The sequence below is a fragment of the Temnothorax americanus genome, unplaced genomic scaffold (genome assembly GCF_048541705.1).
Source record: "Temnothorax americanus isolate GAGA-0224 unplaced genomic scaffold, ASM4854170v1 Scaffold84, whole genome shotgun sequence".
In the NCBI taxonomy this organism is placed as follows: domain Eukaryota; kingdom Metazoa; phylum Arthropoda; class Insecta; order Hymenoptera; family Formicidae; genus Temnothorax; species Temnothorax americanus.
Genome location: NW_027509807.1, coordinates 488,850 through 504,576, shown reverse-complemented (window position 1 = coordinate 504,576; position 15,727 = coordinate 488,850). Strand labels below are relative to the sequence as shown.

The 15,727-nt window shown below is 34.6% G+C and overlaps 1 protein-coding gene and 1 long non-coding RNA gene across 5 annotated transcripts in view; both read right to left on the bottom strand.

The window, feature by feature from the left end:
- Window positions 1-4,333, bottom strand: part of LOC143907586 (uncharacterized) — a 36,300-nt gene extending 31,967 nt beyond the window's left edge. For 3 of the 4 annotated variants that reach the window (XR_013259897.1, XM_077424439.1, XM_077424441.1), the window contains exon 1: window positions 3,711-4,333. Coding sequence is in view for 2 of the 4 variants with exons in the window: in XM_077424439.1 (XP_077280565.1) it covers window positions 3,711-3,747 (37 nt within the window). In the remaining 2 variants the exon portion in view is untranslated. The remainder of the gene's footprint in view (window positions 1-3,710) is intronic. The other variant, XM_077424440.1, reaches the window with a different exon arrangement.
- A 578-nt stretch (window positions 4,334-4,911) lies between these two features.
- LOC143907616 (uncharacterized) lies at window positions 4,912-6,164 on the bottom strand. The gene is made up of 3 exons (XR_013259906.1): window positions 6,153-6,164; window positions 5,594-5,704; window positions 4,912-4,963 (listed from the first exon to the last, which is right to left on the bottom strand). It is a non-coding gene; the product is annotated as an uncharacterized LOC143907616 (long non-coding RNA).
- Window positions 6,165-15,727: the final 9,563 nt, after the last annotated feature.

Genomic DNA, 15,727 nt, shown 5'->3' with positions numbered 1-15,727 from the left:
CCCCTTAGCCATTGCTCGGGCATAATAAATCTATCAATCAATCAATCTCTCTCTCTCTCTCTCTCTCTCTCTCTCTCTCTTTCTCTCTCTCTCTTTCTTATAATGTGCGAATATCCTTTTTTTTTAAGAATGAAATAAATATAAAAACACTTTTTTTAAATCTGAAACCTCTTTTGCTTCTTTATAGAAAAAGCTTTGTAATAGTAAAAAAAAATTTTTTCGAGATTTTAAAGAAAATAGATTTACTAAAATGCCGAGATTTTATATTAGTAGAAAATGTCCGGAAGTATGTATGTATGTGTGTGTGTGTGTGTACGGATTTTTTATACACGCATCTATATACTTCTACAATTTGATACCGGGTTGAAGTTTTGCACACAAATAGAGTATCATAGAAAGTATGTTCTTTTCCAATTTTATTAAAATCCGTCGACCGGTATGGATTTTAAGGGGATTTTCATTTTTCAGAAAATCGTGTTTTACGCTATAGCTTTCTCAATATTTGAGATATCGATCTATTTCTAATTCTATTATATTTTTCAGTTTTTTCTACCCCTATATTTCATATATAATTCTTTAAAATTTAATTAATCAGTTCTTGAGTTATAGAAATTTCAGTAAACTTGGCTGTTTTATTTTAACAGAAATTGGTAACTCCTTTATTATTAACAATTTTTATTAATTTTATTATATTTTTCAGTCTTTCTCTACCCTTATATATTTCATATATAATTCGTTAAGATTACTTCTAGATTTGGTTGATTAATTACCAATTTCTGTTAAAAAAAAAACACCCAAGTTTACTGAAATTTCTATAACTCAAAAACTGATTAATTAAATTTTAAAGAATTATATATGAAATAGGGTAGTTTTTAAGTGTGCAAGTGGAAACTTGTTTAAGTGAGCAAGTAGAAACTTGCACATTGCTTTCTTATAGTTTTTAAGTGTGCAAGTAGAAAGTAAATTGCTTCCTCTATGAGGAAGCCAAATTAATAAATATCTACTAATAATTATGCATTAAAAAAAAACAGGTTTCCTCATAGAGGAAGCAATGTACAGGTTTCTAACTTGCACACTTTTTTATTAGCAATGTTTCTAATTCTATTCTCTTTATTTCTTTCTTATAATGTGCGAATATCCTTCTTTTTCATGAGAAACGGAAGTCAATAAGATATCATATAATGAAATAAAAAGGAAATAAAACAAAGGAGATGGAGAGATTGAAAGACCTAAGTTTTTTGAAATATAAATTTGATATTTAAGATACATACCTTTTTTCTTTGTATATATATATATATATATATATACATATATATACATATATACATATACTGATATTATACAGAAATATATTGTTTTTCTCTAGAAGGCTTATAATGATTAGAAGGATTTTAATTCTTATTCATTGTCACTTTCGACGCCCTGCGGATATCGTTCACAATGTCCTGCATGATAATTATCGTAAAAACATTTAAAACATTTAACAACTATATCATACACCAGGCACATTTTATAAAAAAAAATTTCTTTACAAATGCAAAAATGATCTCTCTCCCATAGATTCAACGTTTAATTCCTTATTTGTAGAAGTTCCTGATTCCTCCATTATTTTTATTGTTAGACTCTTACAATTCGTAGGAACAGTTAGCACTAACTGACGCGACGCTCATTCTGCTTATGACGCTCGTCGAAGGATTTCGTCAGAAGTAACGGTTGTAGCTTACGTCACAAAGGGATATAGTTTGTAGGGGGACTCACCACACCAGGTAAAGAGCGTTCAAGAAAGAAAGATACGTTCTTTATTCGAAATAAGACTGACAAAAAATTCTCATCTCGTTTCAAAAGTGCTCCAACTTACAATTAATCATTGTCCTCAAATTTATTTATAACATTTGAAGCAGCGAGAAATAATTATTATTAATTACTGTGTATTGAAAACATTTTGTAAAGGTAAGAGATAAGCATTTCCCTTTATTTTGCTTATTTCTTGTAAAAATTATTAAATTTATTTATTTTGCTTCAATTTAACATTTTTATTATTAATGCTAATAAGAAAAAAAAAGATTTGCAAAAGATCAACGGGAATCGAACCCAGGCTGGCGCGCGACGCGGCGGCGGCGTAGCAGCCGCGCGCCTCAGCTACGCGGCTACGCCGCTTCGTCGAAGCTCTGCGCTAGCGAACCGGTAGACTTGCGTCGCAAGGTTTTCACAAATTTCTATCTCGAAAACGGCTGAGAGTTGCGCGCTAGCGCTTTACTCACTGTTAAAAAAGATGTGAAATTTCCAACACATTTACGATACCACGGTAAATGAAATTTACAAACTGGGTATTTAAAATAAAAATGCTTGCATTTGTATAGCTAAATTCATACACAAACATGAATTTTGATCACTGATATGAAATTTAATACACACAACATTAAATATTAAAAACCCGTTTAAGATTTTTTGGAATACGGAAGGTAATAATACATATTTTCAATTGCAAATGAGAACATTTGTATATGAATTTATTTTGTTGCAAACAAAGTATTGAAAATACAATACGACTTTCGATTTTAATTGCGGCGAACTGATAAATACGATGCACTCGAAATTGAATATTATACGATATGCGTAATCTTTCTTTACAACAATTGTCTTTTAAAATTGAATTCATATATGAATTCTTGTTTTCATTTGCGCTTTGCAATTTCACAATTTCACAACTATAATATATATATATATATATATATATATATATATTCCATAACGTCATTATAACGTCTATTTTTAGTCATTTTTGGTTTATGACATCGGCGACTAATAATGGACGTTTATAAGACGTCATTTTTTAGACCATTTAAAGACGTTTTAAAGTCGTCCAAATAAGGACTTCTTGTAATATAACTCTATTTTTACTTCTTAATATTGTATAATAAAGTAATAATAAAATAAAAACCACAAAATTAACTACAATATGTTTGTTTCGCAACTTTATGATTGAAGTGGCGAATTTATGGTATAAGTGGATGTAGTTGCGTGTGATTATAGTTTTATGATAACTATTTCATGCAGTGTTATAGCTATCAAAAAGATTATCATTACAAAATTTTTGAACACTTTAAAGATGTATCTGTTATAGACAAGTACAGTTAATAAGGAAGCATCAGGGTGAGAAGATCGTCACTGTCCACTGGATCATCGAAGTCAAGCGACTCGGGCGCGGTACTGTACTAGGATGGGTGACCGCCTTGAAAGCGGCTATACGCACATGGCTTGTAACGAAACAGTTAAAAAAGCTTTTTTTTTTAGATAAAGAAAAAACACATTTTTTTATAAACGTTTATCAAATAGACATTTTTTTAAATTTTAATTTCATAAAAAACATTTCTAGAAACTGGTATGTCGTAACGGACCTATTTTTGCCGCCAATAAGACGTCAAAAGATGACGTCAAAATAACGTATCCGCGATGACGTTAATTGTCTGTAACATTAGACCGTCATTTTAACGTCATTATGCCGCCAGTTAGTGACGTCAGGAATGGTCAGTAAAGAACCAAAATTTGACGTCAAAATGACTTGTGTTTGCTACCTGGGGAACATGTACTGGACAGAGACCGAGACAGACAAAGCAAAATAACTACAAGAATTCTATAATTTATAATTACACGGATATCATACTTTATTCAAGACAAGGGGGAGAGAGAAAGAGAGAGTTAGTGCTCACGTTTTTCTTCGCACATCGTCCGTCGCCAGCATGTCATCTCAGCAGTCAAGGGTCCGGAATCGTCTCTAGTCGGTCAGGCCGTCATGCCACGTAGGCTGGATCCTCTCGATTGTTGGCCACAGCAGAACCAAGGCTCCTCCTAAGCTACGAGGCCCCGAGATCGCCGAGAACTATTGCTGGTCCGTGCCTTGTCTTTGTCCCTCCGCAGAAGCTGGCTGCGGGTCCACGAGTATAACTCGGACCCTTGGAAACCAGGAAACGGATCCTCGGATCCTCTGAATCCCAGTAATACGGCAGCATTGAAACGGATAGAGAACCTCTGGAGACCGGGTCGATCTACTTTCCGGAAACCCTCTCTTACTTCTGATCTTCGATCTTTGAATTCTCGATCGTCCCCTCCATATCTCATTATTCTCCCTCTTCTCGCTCATCTCACACTCTCCCCTCTCATCTCTCTCAATCCCGTTACATTGTCTAGACGATCAGATTTTGCTTATTAGATTTTAATAGCTCGATCCATAAACTATCATTTTAAAAAAGCATTACGCAGAATTTATTTTCCATCTATAATAGAAAAATTTTGTTTCTATTGACACCAAAAATGTCCAACTTCCGTAAAATCGCTTTTGTATTGGAGATCCTGCAGCGAGAGTGGAAAGCCTTAGGCTGAGTTTCCACTGAGCGCGTCAAGCGTCGCGTCATCCAAGTTAACCAATCAAAATATCACATTTTGATCCCGTCACAAGTAATGTAATAAAATAGGATGTGTTGATTGGTTAACTTGTGATGACGCGACACGTGACGCGCTCAGTAGAAACTCAGCCTTATCTACAATGTGTTCCTTGCTTCCTGTTTTCTGCTCTTGGGGGATTCTACTGTAGCTGGGCGAAAAGTAATGATTTTTTTGAAATTTTTTTAAAAAGACTATAAGTAATATTGGATTAATTTTTTTGTAATATAAAAAGGCATTCTTAAAAATTTTTTTTTTTTTTATTATTAATTTTTATCGTGTTAACGTACAACTTTGTGGCACAATTACTACACGTTTACGCGAGCGTTACTTCTGTAGTAAACTTACGATAATTCCTTCGCGTAAACGGGATTTTGTAGTAACTTACGATAATTTACTCCGCGTATATAAACGAGTGATATATCGTATAAGTTATTACAGAAGTAACGCTCGCGTAAACGTAGTAAATATTGGTTATAGCGCAACGATTATCGGTGTGCAATGTAGCAACGAGCTGAGTTATCTGAAAGCAAAAAACCAAAATTTTCTTTAAAGCTTAATCAATTACGCGGGGATTGAACCTACTTGCAAATAAAAATATGAAAAATTAAAGGAGTTATTACAGCAATCGTAAGAAAAGTGACATTTTTTCGATCAAAAAATCAATCTTCTATTGTTGATAAAAATGTTATAAATAAACAATAAAATGTAGCGGTACTTTCAATCCCTGGAGAAAACTGTAAGGAATCGAATGGCAAAAGTTATTTGATTGATTACCCAGCAAACACAGAATACACTTTTGATAGCAAATTGTCGCCAAGATGGCATCAAATTCCGAATTTGATGCCATATCTTGGCGTCAATTTGCTATCAAAGGTGTATTCTGTGTTTGCTGGGTACTTTTTGAGTTATTTTGCACACCAAGTTGGAAAAAGTAGTTTTGAGAAAAACGCGTTTCAAGTTTATTTTTTTGCTGTCAGCCAAAAAAGCACGTAGAAATGCATAAAAATTTTAGTATAAAGGTTTTTGAGATCGTTGAATCCGAATCTGATATCAGATTTTTAAAATTCAAAATGGCGGATTCAATATGGCGGGTCAAAGGAGTCGCAGTTGAATAAAGAAATGAAGTTTTTGATATTTCCACGATACTTACAGTTAAATAACGCTCAATCCGCTATTCCGGACCCATATAAAATGCCTTCCCCTTCCTCGTAAAACTCCTGTTCAGCAGTTTTCGTCATTCATCTCTTGGCTGTTCGAACTTCTTTACACATACACATACACATATACACAAAAATACAAACACATGGCATAAATATAAACACATGTAGAGTCAAACAAAATAGTTGAGGGTCTAGGCAAGTATAAAGCCCCTTGCACAATAGGCGATAGCGATAGCGATAGCGACAGCGACAAGGTTGCCGACAAAGCTATACCTTTGTCGGCAACTTTGTCGCTGTCGCTATCGCTATCGCTATCGCCTATTGTGCAAGGGGCTTAAAGAATCTTTTTGTTCCCACAACGATAGAATGCCGAGGATGCTGCGAAGTCAGTACAACGTACTTCTGCTGTATCAATCCAAAACGCGTCTCACTATAAAGAGGCTGTAGTTTCGTCAATTTTACGAATTCGACGATAACACTTTAGGAATATGTTTTTAAAACCTTATACTATTTATTTATGCAAAATAAAAAAAGTCGATTTTTTTTTACCTATTACAGTAGAATCCCCCCTTAACTTCTTTGCGACTATCTCATATTTCGCAATTCCGTTGCGTAACGCGATGTTTTTTGTTCTCTGTCGCCCAAAATAAAAATTGACGAACTTCAGAAGAGACAAGAAACATCACGTTACGCGATGGAATTGCGAAATACAAGATGATAGTCGCAAAGAAGTTATAAGAGCAGAAAACAGGAAACAAAGAGCACATTGATGTAGATTAGGCTGAAGACTATAGATAAAGAAACAATATAAAAACTTATTGATAGGATGCTTAAACTTCGTTGTTTGCAAATGTGATCTAAAATAAAAGAGAATTTTTTGGTGAGAGGAATGTTTAAATATTTTTTATTTATTTTATTTAGTTCAGAATATTTTAAATCATTGTTTTCTTTTTGTTGTTGTTTAATAATAAAATATGGTTATAAGATCTATTTTTAGGCATCTTTATTTTAAAGAATTGTTTTTGCTTTCTAATAGAGAAAGCTTTGTTTTCGTGAAAAAAATTTTTTTTCAAGTATTTTTGGCAAAGTGTTTAAAATGTTTTAAAACGTCGGAAAATCACTTTTGTACAAAATGTCCGTGTGTATATGTATATGTATGTGTGTATGTGTGCGTGCGTGCGTGCGTGCGTGCATGTCCGCTTTTGTTGTCCGTTTATGCTCTAACTTCCGTAATTTTTTAGATATCGGGATGCATTTTTTTTTATCGATAAAGTATATCATATAAGGAAGATTGGAATTGAATTTGGCGATGATCGGTAAAGCGATTCTTTTTTAATAAAATTTAGAATTTTTGTAGAAATGTTTGTGGTTGGTCTAACTTCCGTAAATTTTAAGATATCGGGTTGTTTCTAATTTTATTATATTTTTCAGTCTTTTCTACTCCTATTTCATATATAATTCTTTAAGATTTGGTTGATTAGATCCAGCTTTATACGCGATCAAAGGTCCATATGCGAAACTCCATATATATATGGACCATGCGTCTGAATTTCCCAAGTCAATATCAATTTAACATTGCATCAATTGTAAAACCCCACTTGTGCTACTAAAGTGACCCTTTTTCATAAAAAGATTAAATTTAAAATAAAAAAAGTGTGCAAATTAGAAACTTGCACATTGCTTTCTCATTATTACAGATCGTTACCATTGCTCCTATTTTATTTCGCTCATAAAGATTCCTCTATGAGGAAGCCAAACTAATAAATACTAATAATTATGCATCAAATAAAATACAAGCTTCCTCATAAGAAAAGCTTTGTGAGCAAATAAAATAGGAGCAATGGTAGCGATCTGTATATGATGAGAAAGCAATGTGCAAGTTTCTAATTTGCACACTTTTATCTTGTTATTTTAACATAATAATCAATAATCTTAAATTTTCTGACGGTAGTATATACACAATATGTAATATAAATATACTCGATGATCTCTCAGATAAAAAAATAAAATTGATCTTAATAAATAGGTTGCCGGCCAATAACGAGCAATGTTAGACGTTAAAATTTCAAAATTTATTAATGTAACATTACAAATGGTACGTTTCGGCAACACTGTGCCTTCCTCAGCCAATTTTAACAATTAATTGAAATGCCACGAATCATGTGTCAAGAGTAACAAATTTCCACATCGAAATTAACATACAGATAACATTGAAATCTAAATTATTACATACTGATGAAGTCCTTAAAGTATTGATAAGGTGTATACTTGCTGAACAAAAATTCGGAATCGTTGTGTATCAATCTTAATTAAACGTCGAATGATAAAATCCATGATTAATTCCTCAGTCGGTAGTGAGAACGAATCGAGTCAATCTGTGATTTTTTGTCCGTCACAATCAAGAGTCAATAATTACGATGAAAGTGTAAATGAGACCATAGCAAATTCGAGTTAGTAAAGTTTTCAGAAGGAACTGTATCGTGTCGAATCTTGTGTGTCCACACAAGATTCGACACGATACAGTTCCTGAAAACTTTACTAACTCGAATTTGCTATGGTCTCATTTACACTTTCATCGTAATTATTGACTCTTGATTGTGACGGACAAAAAATCACAGATTGACTCGATTCGTTCTCACTACCGACTGAGGAATTAATCATGGATTTTATCATTCGACGTTTAATTAAGATTGATACACAACGATTCCGAATTTTTGTTCAGCAAGTATACACCTTATCAATACTTTAAGGACTTCATCAGTATGTAATAATTTAGATTTCAATGTTATCTGTATGTTAATTTCGATGTGGAAATTTGTTACTCTTGACACATGATTCGTGGCATTTCAATTAATTGTTAAAATTGGCTGAGGAAGGCACAGTGTTGCCGAAACGTACCATTTGTAATGTTACATTAATAAATTTTGAAATTTTAACGTCTAACATTGCTCGTTATTGGCCGGCAACCTATTTATTATTTGACACACACGAGCTTGACCTTTAATTAAAAATTGATCTTGTTTATTGGTCACATAACATGGAAATTATACGTTCAAATTATGATATCATGGCTCAGAGATATCGGAACTGTTTAAAACATTTTGCACATTGAAAAGTGCACACTTTCACGTTTACAACAATATATCATTATATTATACAACAGGTTTAAATAAAAGTATTATTTCATTTTTTAATTTTTTTACGTCACGCATACCTATATATATCGTATATAATAATCACACGCATATAAATCAAATACAACTTTATGATTGTTATTAAAAAATAAAATATTAAACTAGAACTCTATTTCTAAGAAAACTTTTATTCCAAAAAATGAAAGAAGACTCTGAATTTGAATCTAACAACAAAAGGTATTTTACTGTCCCCTATGTAAAATCATGGAAAGACGAAGACCAAGGGAAAGATCTCCAGTACTTGATGGATCAGGCAGATCCGTATTAATTGGAGTACTCCGAATCATTCTGTTTTTATAACTGAGCACAGATTAGAATGAAATCATGATTTTGATTGGAATAACGTTGAAATCTTAGATAATGAATCCTATTGTTATAAACGTCTGGTTTCGGAGATGATATGCATAAAAAGGCAGGCGAATGGTTTAGATTTACAGACCGATGCGGATGAGGGTTTACCGGACGCGTATTGAAATGTGATCGAGAGACTGTCTAAAATTTAGAACAACTTTAAGTATGCGATAGTTTATCCCCTCCTCTGGTTTATACACCAGTCTCTATTATGTTAACCTTCCCACCAATGCCTCGCACTCACTCGCGACGTTTCGAACCGTGAAGTTCGTTGTTGCAATGCGATATTCCGGTCTGCAATTGCTCTGTAAGTAAATTCATTAGTCATCTGATTTTAACATGGATAATTTACGCCTTTACTACATTGCGACTCCGTTTGATGGTACAGGTAGGGCTTTCGAATCTTTCTTACCCACCTGGTCTTTCAACCTGGCGAGATTATTTCTAAGATGCGAGAAATATGGAGCGAGTGCTTACCGGCGTGTCTGGAATTTCGGCAACGGTACATCCGTAGGATTTCAATCCTTGTTTTTTTAATTTTTGACTGCGTTTTTTATACTTTGTTCGTCTATTGACTACGCCTTATACTCGACTTCTTTATTTTGATTATGCTTGTAAATCTTCAGATTCGACTTTATGTAACTTTTAACGCTGAAGAGGACACGAATAATGTGTCGAAACGTACGTTAATATATATACATATATTTATTTTTATAAATTGTTTTGCGCTTTGATTACCGCGCTTGGCTCTAATTGCCTCACCTATTCACATTGTGAACAAATTAACACATTTTGTACTTTATCTTAGAATTAATAATTATCAACATACATATTTTTTAAATATTTTAATTAATTTTTTTACAAGTTATAAGAAGATAGATCAAGTTTACAGTTTACGGCATCTTCATCAATATAGACCCTATCGGTCTTTTTTTGGTACTTTCTTACCATTTTCGTCTAAAATAAAATGAAAATATTTTACTTAATACTATAAACCACATAAATACATATTAATATGTATCAAAGTGCCTCACGAGTCAGTGTACGAATCTGCCCTACAGCGTCATACATAATAAAATATATTCTCAGCCGAAAATAATACAAAGTCATGTCAATATTTTCGACAAATTAGTAAGAGATATACTGTTTCTTACTTTTGACGAAATATTTATTTAGTATTAATCAGATTAATGTAAAAAATCACGCTTCAAAGGCCTAGTTTACACCGATCTCTTGATATACGCGTATCAATTAGTATATTTGAACTGATCAGCCAATAATCAAAGTTATTTACTAGTTATATTTACTATTTAATATGCATATATCAAGTGATCGGTGTAAACTAGGCCAAAGACTTTGAAAATATTTACCTGAGAGTACGCAAAACACGTTTATACCTGTCATTCATCAAGTGGCTATATACTGCTCGCGTACGAAATTTGATTAGGTTATTCGTATATCATAACGTCATCTATGCATGGATACGTGACCTTCTTAGATGTTTCTCATTCAGAGATATGATGACTGTATCAATGTCCCTCACTTCCCCCTATGTGCATGGATAAAATGATTTATTTTGTGCAATAATAATTAATGCAATATAAATTTAAATGTTTCAAAAAAGGCTATTAAAGCTATTATATGTACAGGATGTCCCATTTTAAAAAACGCACCTCGATAATTCTTCAACGAAGCATTTTCAGCAAAAATGTTTCAGACAAAAGTTGTACGGTTTCAAGGGGCACATAAGATGGTGTCATTAGTTTGACCTTGAATAGTTGCTTGAAGGTCACGTAAAGGTCACCTTTAATTTTTTAAATAGAACACCCCCATATTGTAGTATATCCTTTGAAAGGGCATAAAATAAGAAAAATTTTGCCGCAAGTTAGAAGCCGATACGTTGAACCATTCAAAAGTTATATAAGTTCAAAAATTAGCTTTTTCGAACTTTGACCCTAAATAACACTCGAACGGGTTAACGTATCGACATCTGGTTTGCGCCAAAAATGTTCCTCTTTTATGCTCTTTTTATCACCCTATACAGGGTGATCCGGAACAATTTGATATGAGAAAAAGTATCTGAAATATTTCCCATAAATTTCTGAAACATTTCAGAGATATTTCTGAAGCATTTCAGAGATATTTCTGAATTATTTCAGAAATATTTCTGAAGCATTTCAGATTGCATTTCAGAGGTATTTCTTAAGCATTTCAGAGATATTTCTTAAGCATTTCAGAAATATTTTTGAAGCATTTCAGAATTATTTCAAAAATATTTCTGAGATTTCAGAAACATTTCTGAAATCTCAGCTTGGCGGACATTTTATATTTCTGAAACATATCTGAGACATGTCTGAAATGTTTTTTTGAAAGGTTTCATATTTCATTGAAAGCTTTTTGAAAGTTTTCTGAAATATTTCGGTGTTGTGTGGGACGGTTTCGATAAATTTTAGTGCACGACAATGATCGACATTATCAGAAAATTTTATGGCGTTCGTCTCTTTGACGAGCCAGTACGAGCAAAGTATCAATTGAATACGATAACTTAATTATGGGCAATCGAGTGCTCCGTTTTTAGCTATAAAAAGCATTGAAGAATTAGCGAGTGAGGAAAAGGATCGATATCCGTGTGCGTCGCCAGGTCCTCTACTGCAAGATCGATATGTGATATATAGACGATATCTTAACAGGAGTAAGAAACGTCACTGGGGCAAAGGTGCTAATTAACGAGTTAACAGAATTATTAAAATTAGGTCAATTTGAGTTGCACAAGTGGCGTTCGAATCATGCGAGCGTATTATTCGGGACGAATGGCGTAAGCGAATTTCAAACGATTAGCGATGATCGCAATGTTGCAAAAACTCTCGGACTGCGTTGGTTGCCAGAGAGTAACATGCTTCAATTTGAATCAGAAATCGTGCGCAATTCGAAGACAAAGCGAGAGGTTTTGGCGTCAATTTCTAAGTTATTCGATCCGTTAGGATTGGCTAGTCCGACAGTGATTAGAGCTAAACTCATTATGCAGCGTACATACATGGCAATTAAAGTTGGGGTGGGACAAGGAGCTGCCACCAGATTTGCAGCAAGTATGGCTAGAATACATTCAAGACTTAGCAAAAATTTATACTATTCAAATTCCGAGACAGGTTATAGGTTATCGAGAACAGCGTCTTATTAATTTACATACATTTTGCGATGCCTCTGAACGGGTGTACACGGCGCCGGTGCGTGCGTGTACACAGGCAGTAGATAATTTAAATGGAGGCGATTCGAAGATCGTACTGGCCTGGATCGCGGGTGATGCTAGTCGTCAAAAGACGTTTGTTTCGAACAGAATTAGCCAAATACAATCAATTTTGCCGGGGAATCATTGCAATCATGTTGTAAGCAAGGAGAATTCGGCTGATTTAATTTCGCGGAATAATAGCTTGACTCTCCTAAAATCGAACTCGTGTGGTGGTCCGGGTGTCGGGGCCGTCGTGGCTTTCTAGATCAGATTTGTCGAGACTTCGCGGCATCAGTCTCAGAAGTATAAACTAGACGAGCAAAAGAGATAAGAGTAATGAAATCGAAAGAAAGCGGCGAGAGATGAGTTTTTATTACCCGGGACGGGTTCGAGTCAGTAATCGACACGATCTTATGCAGATTTTCGTCCATAACAAAAATTGAAAGAGTACTAGCATGGTACTGTTACCGGTTTATTGAAAATTGTAGACTCAAGTCATCGGATCGGAGCTTGGGGCGAGTACCCGTAAATGAAATACAACTATCGCGATTGAGATTGATAGAACACTAGGAAATTCTTTAACAGAGAATGGCAGGGACATATCTAAGAACGGTCGAGTCAAACGGCGCATTGGCCAGTTTAAAAGTCCATTCGTAGACAAAGACGGAGTCCTCAGAGTGGGCGGCATACTGCAAAAAATCATCACTGACTTATATGCGAAGAAGCACCCTATTTTGCTGCCTGCTAAATGTCAATTCACGGTTTATTTATTTGAAAGAGAACATCTTCGCATGCTCCATGCGGGCCCACAGACTTTACTTTTTTCGATTCGAGAAAGGTATTGGCCTTTAAATGGTCGCAATATCACTCGAAAGGTAGTTCGTGAATGTATCACCTGTTTCAAAAACAATCCTAAACCATTGACACAAAATATGGGATCACTGCCTTTGAGATTGAGATGCCAACGAGTGTTTTCTGTCATTGATTACGCCGGGCCGATTAATACAAAAATAAGTAGAGGCAGAGGACGAAAGACCGATAAATCTTACATCGCACTATTTATATGCTTCTTAACGAAGGCTATTCATTTAGAGGCGGTTAGTCAGCTGTCAGCCTTCTTCTTGGCTGCGTTGTATCAATTCGCGGGTAGACGCGGATGCCCGAAAAAAATTTATACGCTACCCTGGTAACCAGTTTGCTAGTTCAGATGCGTCCCGAAGAAGTGCGCAAGAAATCAGTCCAGAATTGCGACAAAAGTGCATAATATCTGTGATTGAACGAGTACTTACTGTACTATTGCAGTAGTCTGCTGTAAGAAGCTACTGTGAAATTTTATACTATTTGTTAAAAGTAAACATGTAGCAGAAATGTGAAAACAATATGGAAGTATCTTTTGAGTACAGATCCAACCGGCAGAAACGTGAAAAGAACGTGCAAGCATCTGCCCGTGAGAAAAAGAGCAGTCGAGTGTGCTAGACGCTTGAAACATATTTGCAGCAAAATTTCACAAGTGTATGTCGCTTAAATTGTTGTTTTTGCCGTACAGATTCGACCGGCAGAAACGTGAAAAGAACGTGCAAGCATCTGCCCGTGAGTAAAAGAGCAGTCGAGTGTGCTAGACTCTTGAAACATATTTGCAGCAAAATTTCACAAGTGTATAATGTCGCTTAAATTGTTGTTTTTGCCGTATAGATCCGAGTGACAGAAATGCGAAAAAAGCGTGCAAGCATCTGCCCGTCAGAAAAAGAACAGCCGAGCGCGCTAAACTCCCAGACAGCACAAAATATTTATAAAATATTTATAAAAAAGATTTAAATATTTTGAAAATATATACGTTGAATATTTTGTAAATATTATTATAATGTCCGGAAAATAAAAGATTATAATAAATATTTTAAAATAAAGTGTAAATAATTATCATCAATATTATTAAAGTAGTTTTTAATTTATGTTATAAATATTTATAGAAATAATTACTGTAAGTTAAGTGGAAATTGTGAAACTGTTATAGCTTCGTGCTGTGAGATGTAGGCTATACGGTTCATTTTGGCGTTACGAATTTCGAAAAATGTTTGATTGATAAATCAGATGTACGGTATATTCTGCCAAAATAACAAAGATAACGCTCTCAATAACGATAAATAAACAAAACAAGGCAAATGAGAGCTCGTTCGCGACGATGGACGGGCGACAGTAATAAAATATTACAAAAACTGAATAAAATATATATAATAAAGTAAACGTTTCGGTCCTTGATTTGGACCCTCCTCAGTACATATAGCTAGTCGAGTGAAATGCAGTGGTCACAAGTAGTCAAAAATGCCGCGTAATACTTATTGTATTACGCGGAGAGATGGTGTCGTATATCTTATCAATTTGACTGTCAGGTAACTCTTGTGATCACTTTTTAAGGTATGACTATATATATTTGTTTAATTTATTTCTTTTTATGGAATTAAGGTAACAGTCACGTTGAGGATACGAGATCCACACTCTCATAATCGGAGAGCGGAATAACTGCATTTTTGACTACTTGTGACCACTGCATTTCACTCGACCAGCTATATGTACTGAGGAGGGTCCAAACCAAGGACCGAAACGTTTACTTTATTATATATATTTTATTCAAATTGTTGAATTTGTAATATTTTATTACTGTCGCCCGTCCATCGTCGCGAACAAGCTCTCATTTGCCTTGTTTTGTTTATTTTTGCCAAAATCATTTGTATTTCTGCTGCTCTACTTCTTACGCAAGCATCTGCCGTAATTCTTGTTGAATTCTGCTGTATGTGCTAGTTTGCAACAATGCCGCTAGGCGGCGCATAATGGTAAAACTAACTCGCAAGTAAATTTCAGTTGGGATCTAATATAAGCAGGCCTCCGGCGAAGCGCGAAGCAAAATCATGACATTCGCGACAATCTTCGCCAGCAATACAACGCAAGGCTTACCCAACACCACTGCGGTGTTATAAATATAAAAAATATTTTTGTAAATTATTTTAATCTTTCTAAGAAATATTTTAAAAATATTTTGTGTTCTATGGGTAGCAGTAGGCGCTGTTACAAATCTAGCGCGATTATGTTGCATTGCGATTTGCGCAAGCATCTGCCACATTTCTTGCACTATTTTGCTATATGTAAATGCATACACATATCTTCCACAATTCTGTTGCACTACGACGAGAACAAGTTTCTGCCAACAGAAAAATAGTCAAAGTTGGAAATAGAAAACGCATGATCTGCCCGAAAGTTAGTGCACGACTTTCGTGCAGTTTTACAGCAGAATTGCAAAGGATTGGTTACCAGGGTAGTTAAGCATCGTTCTCAGCGCCACCGTGTAGCGCCGTGTCAAA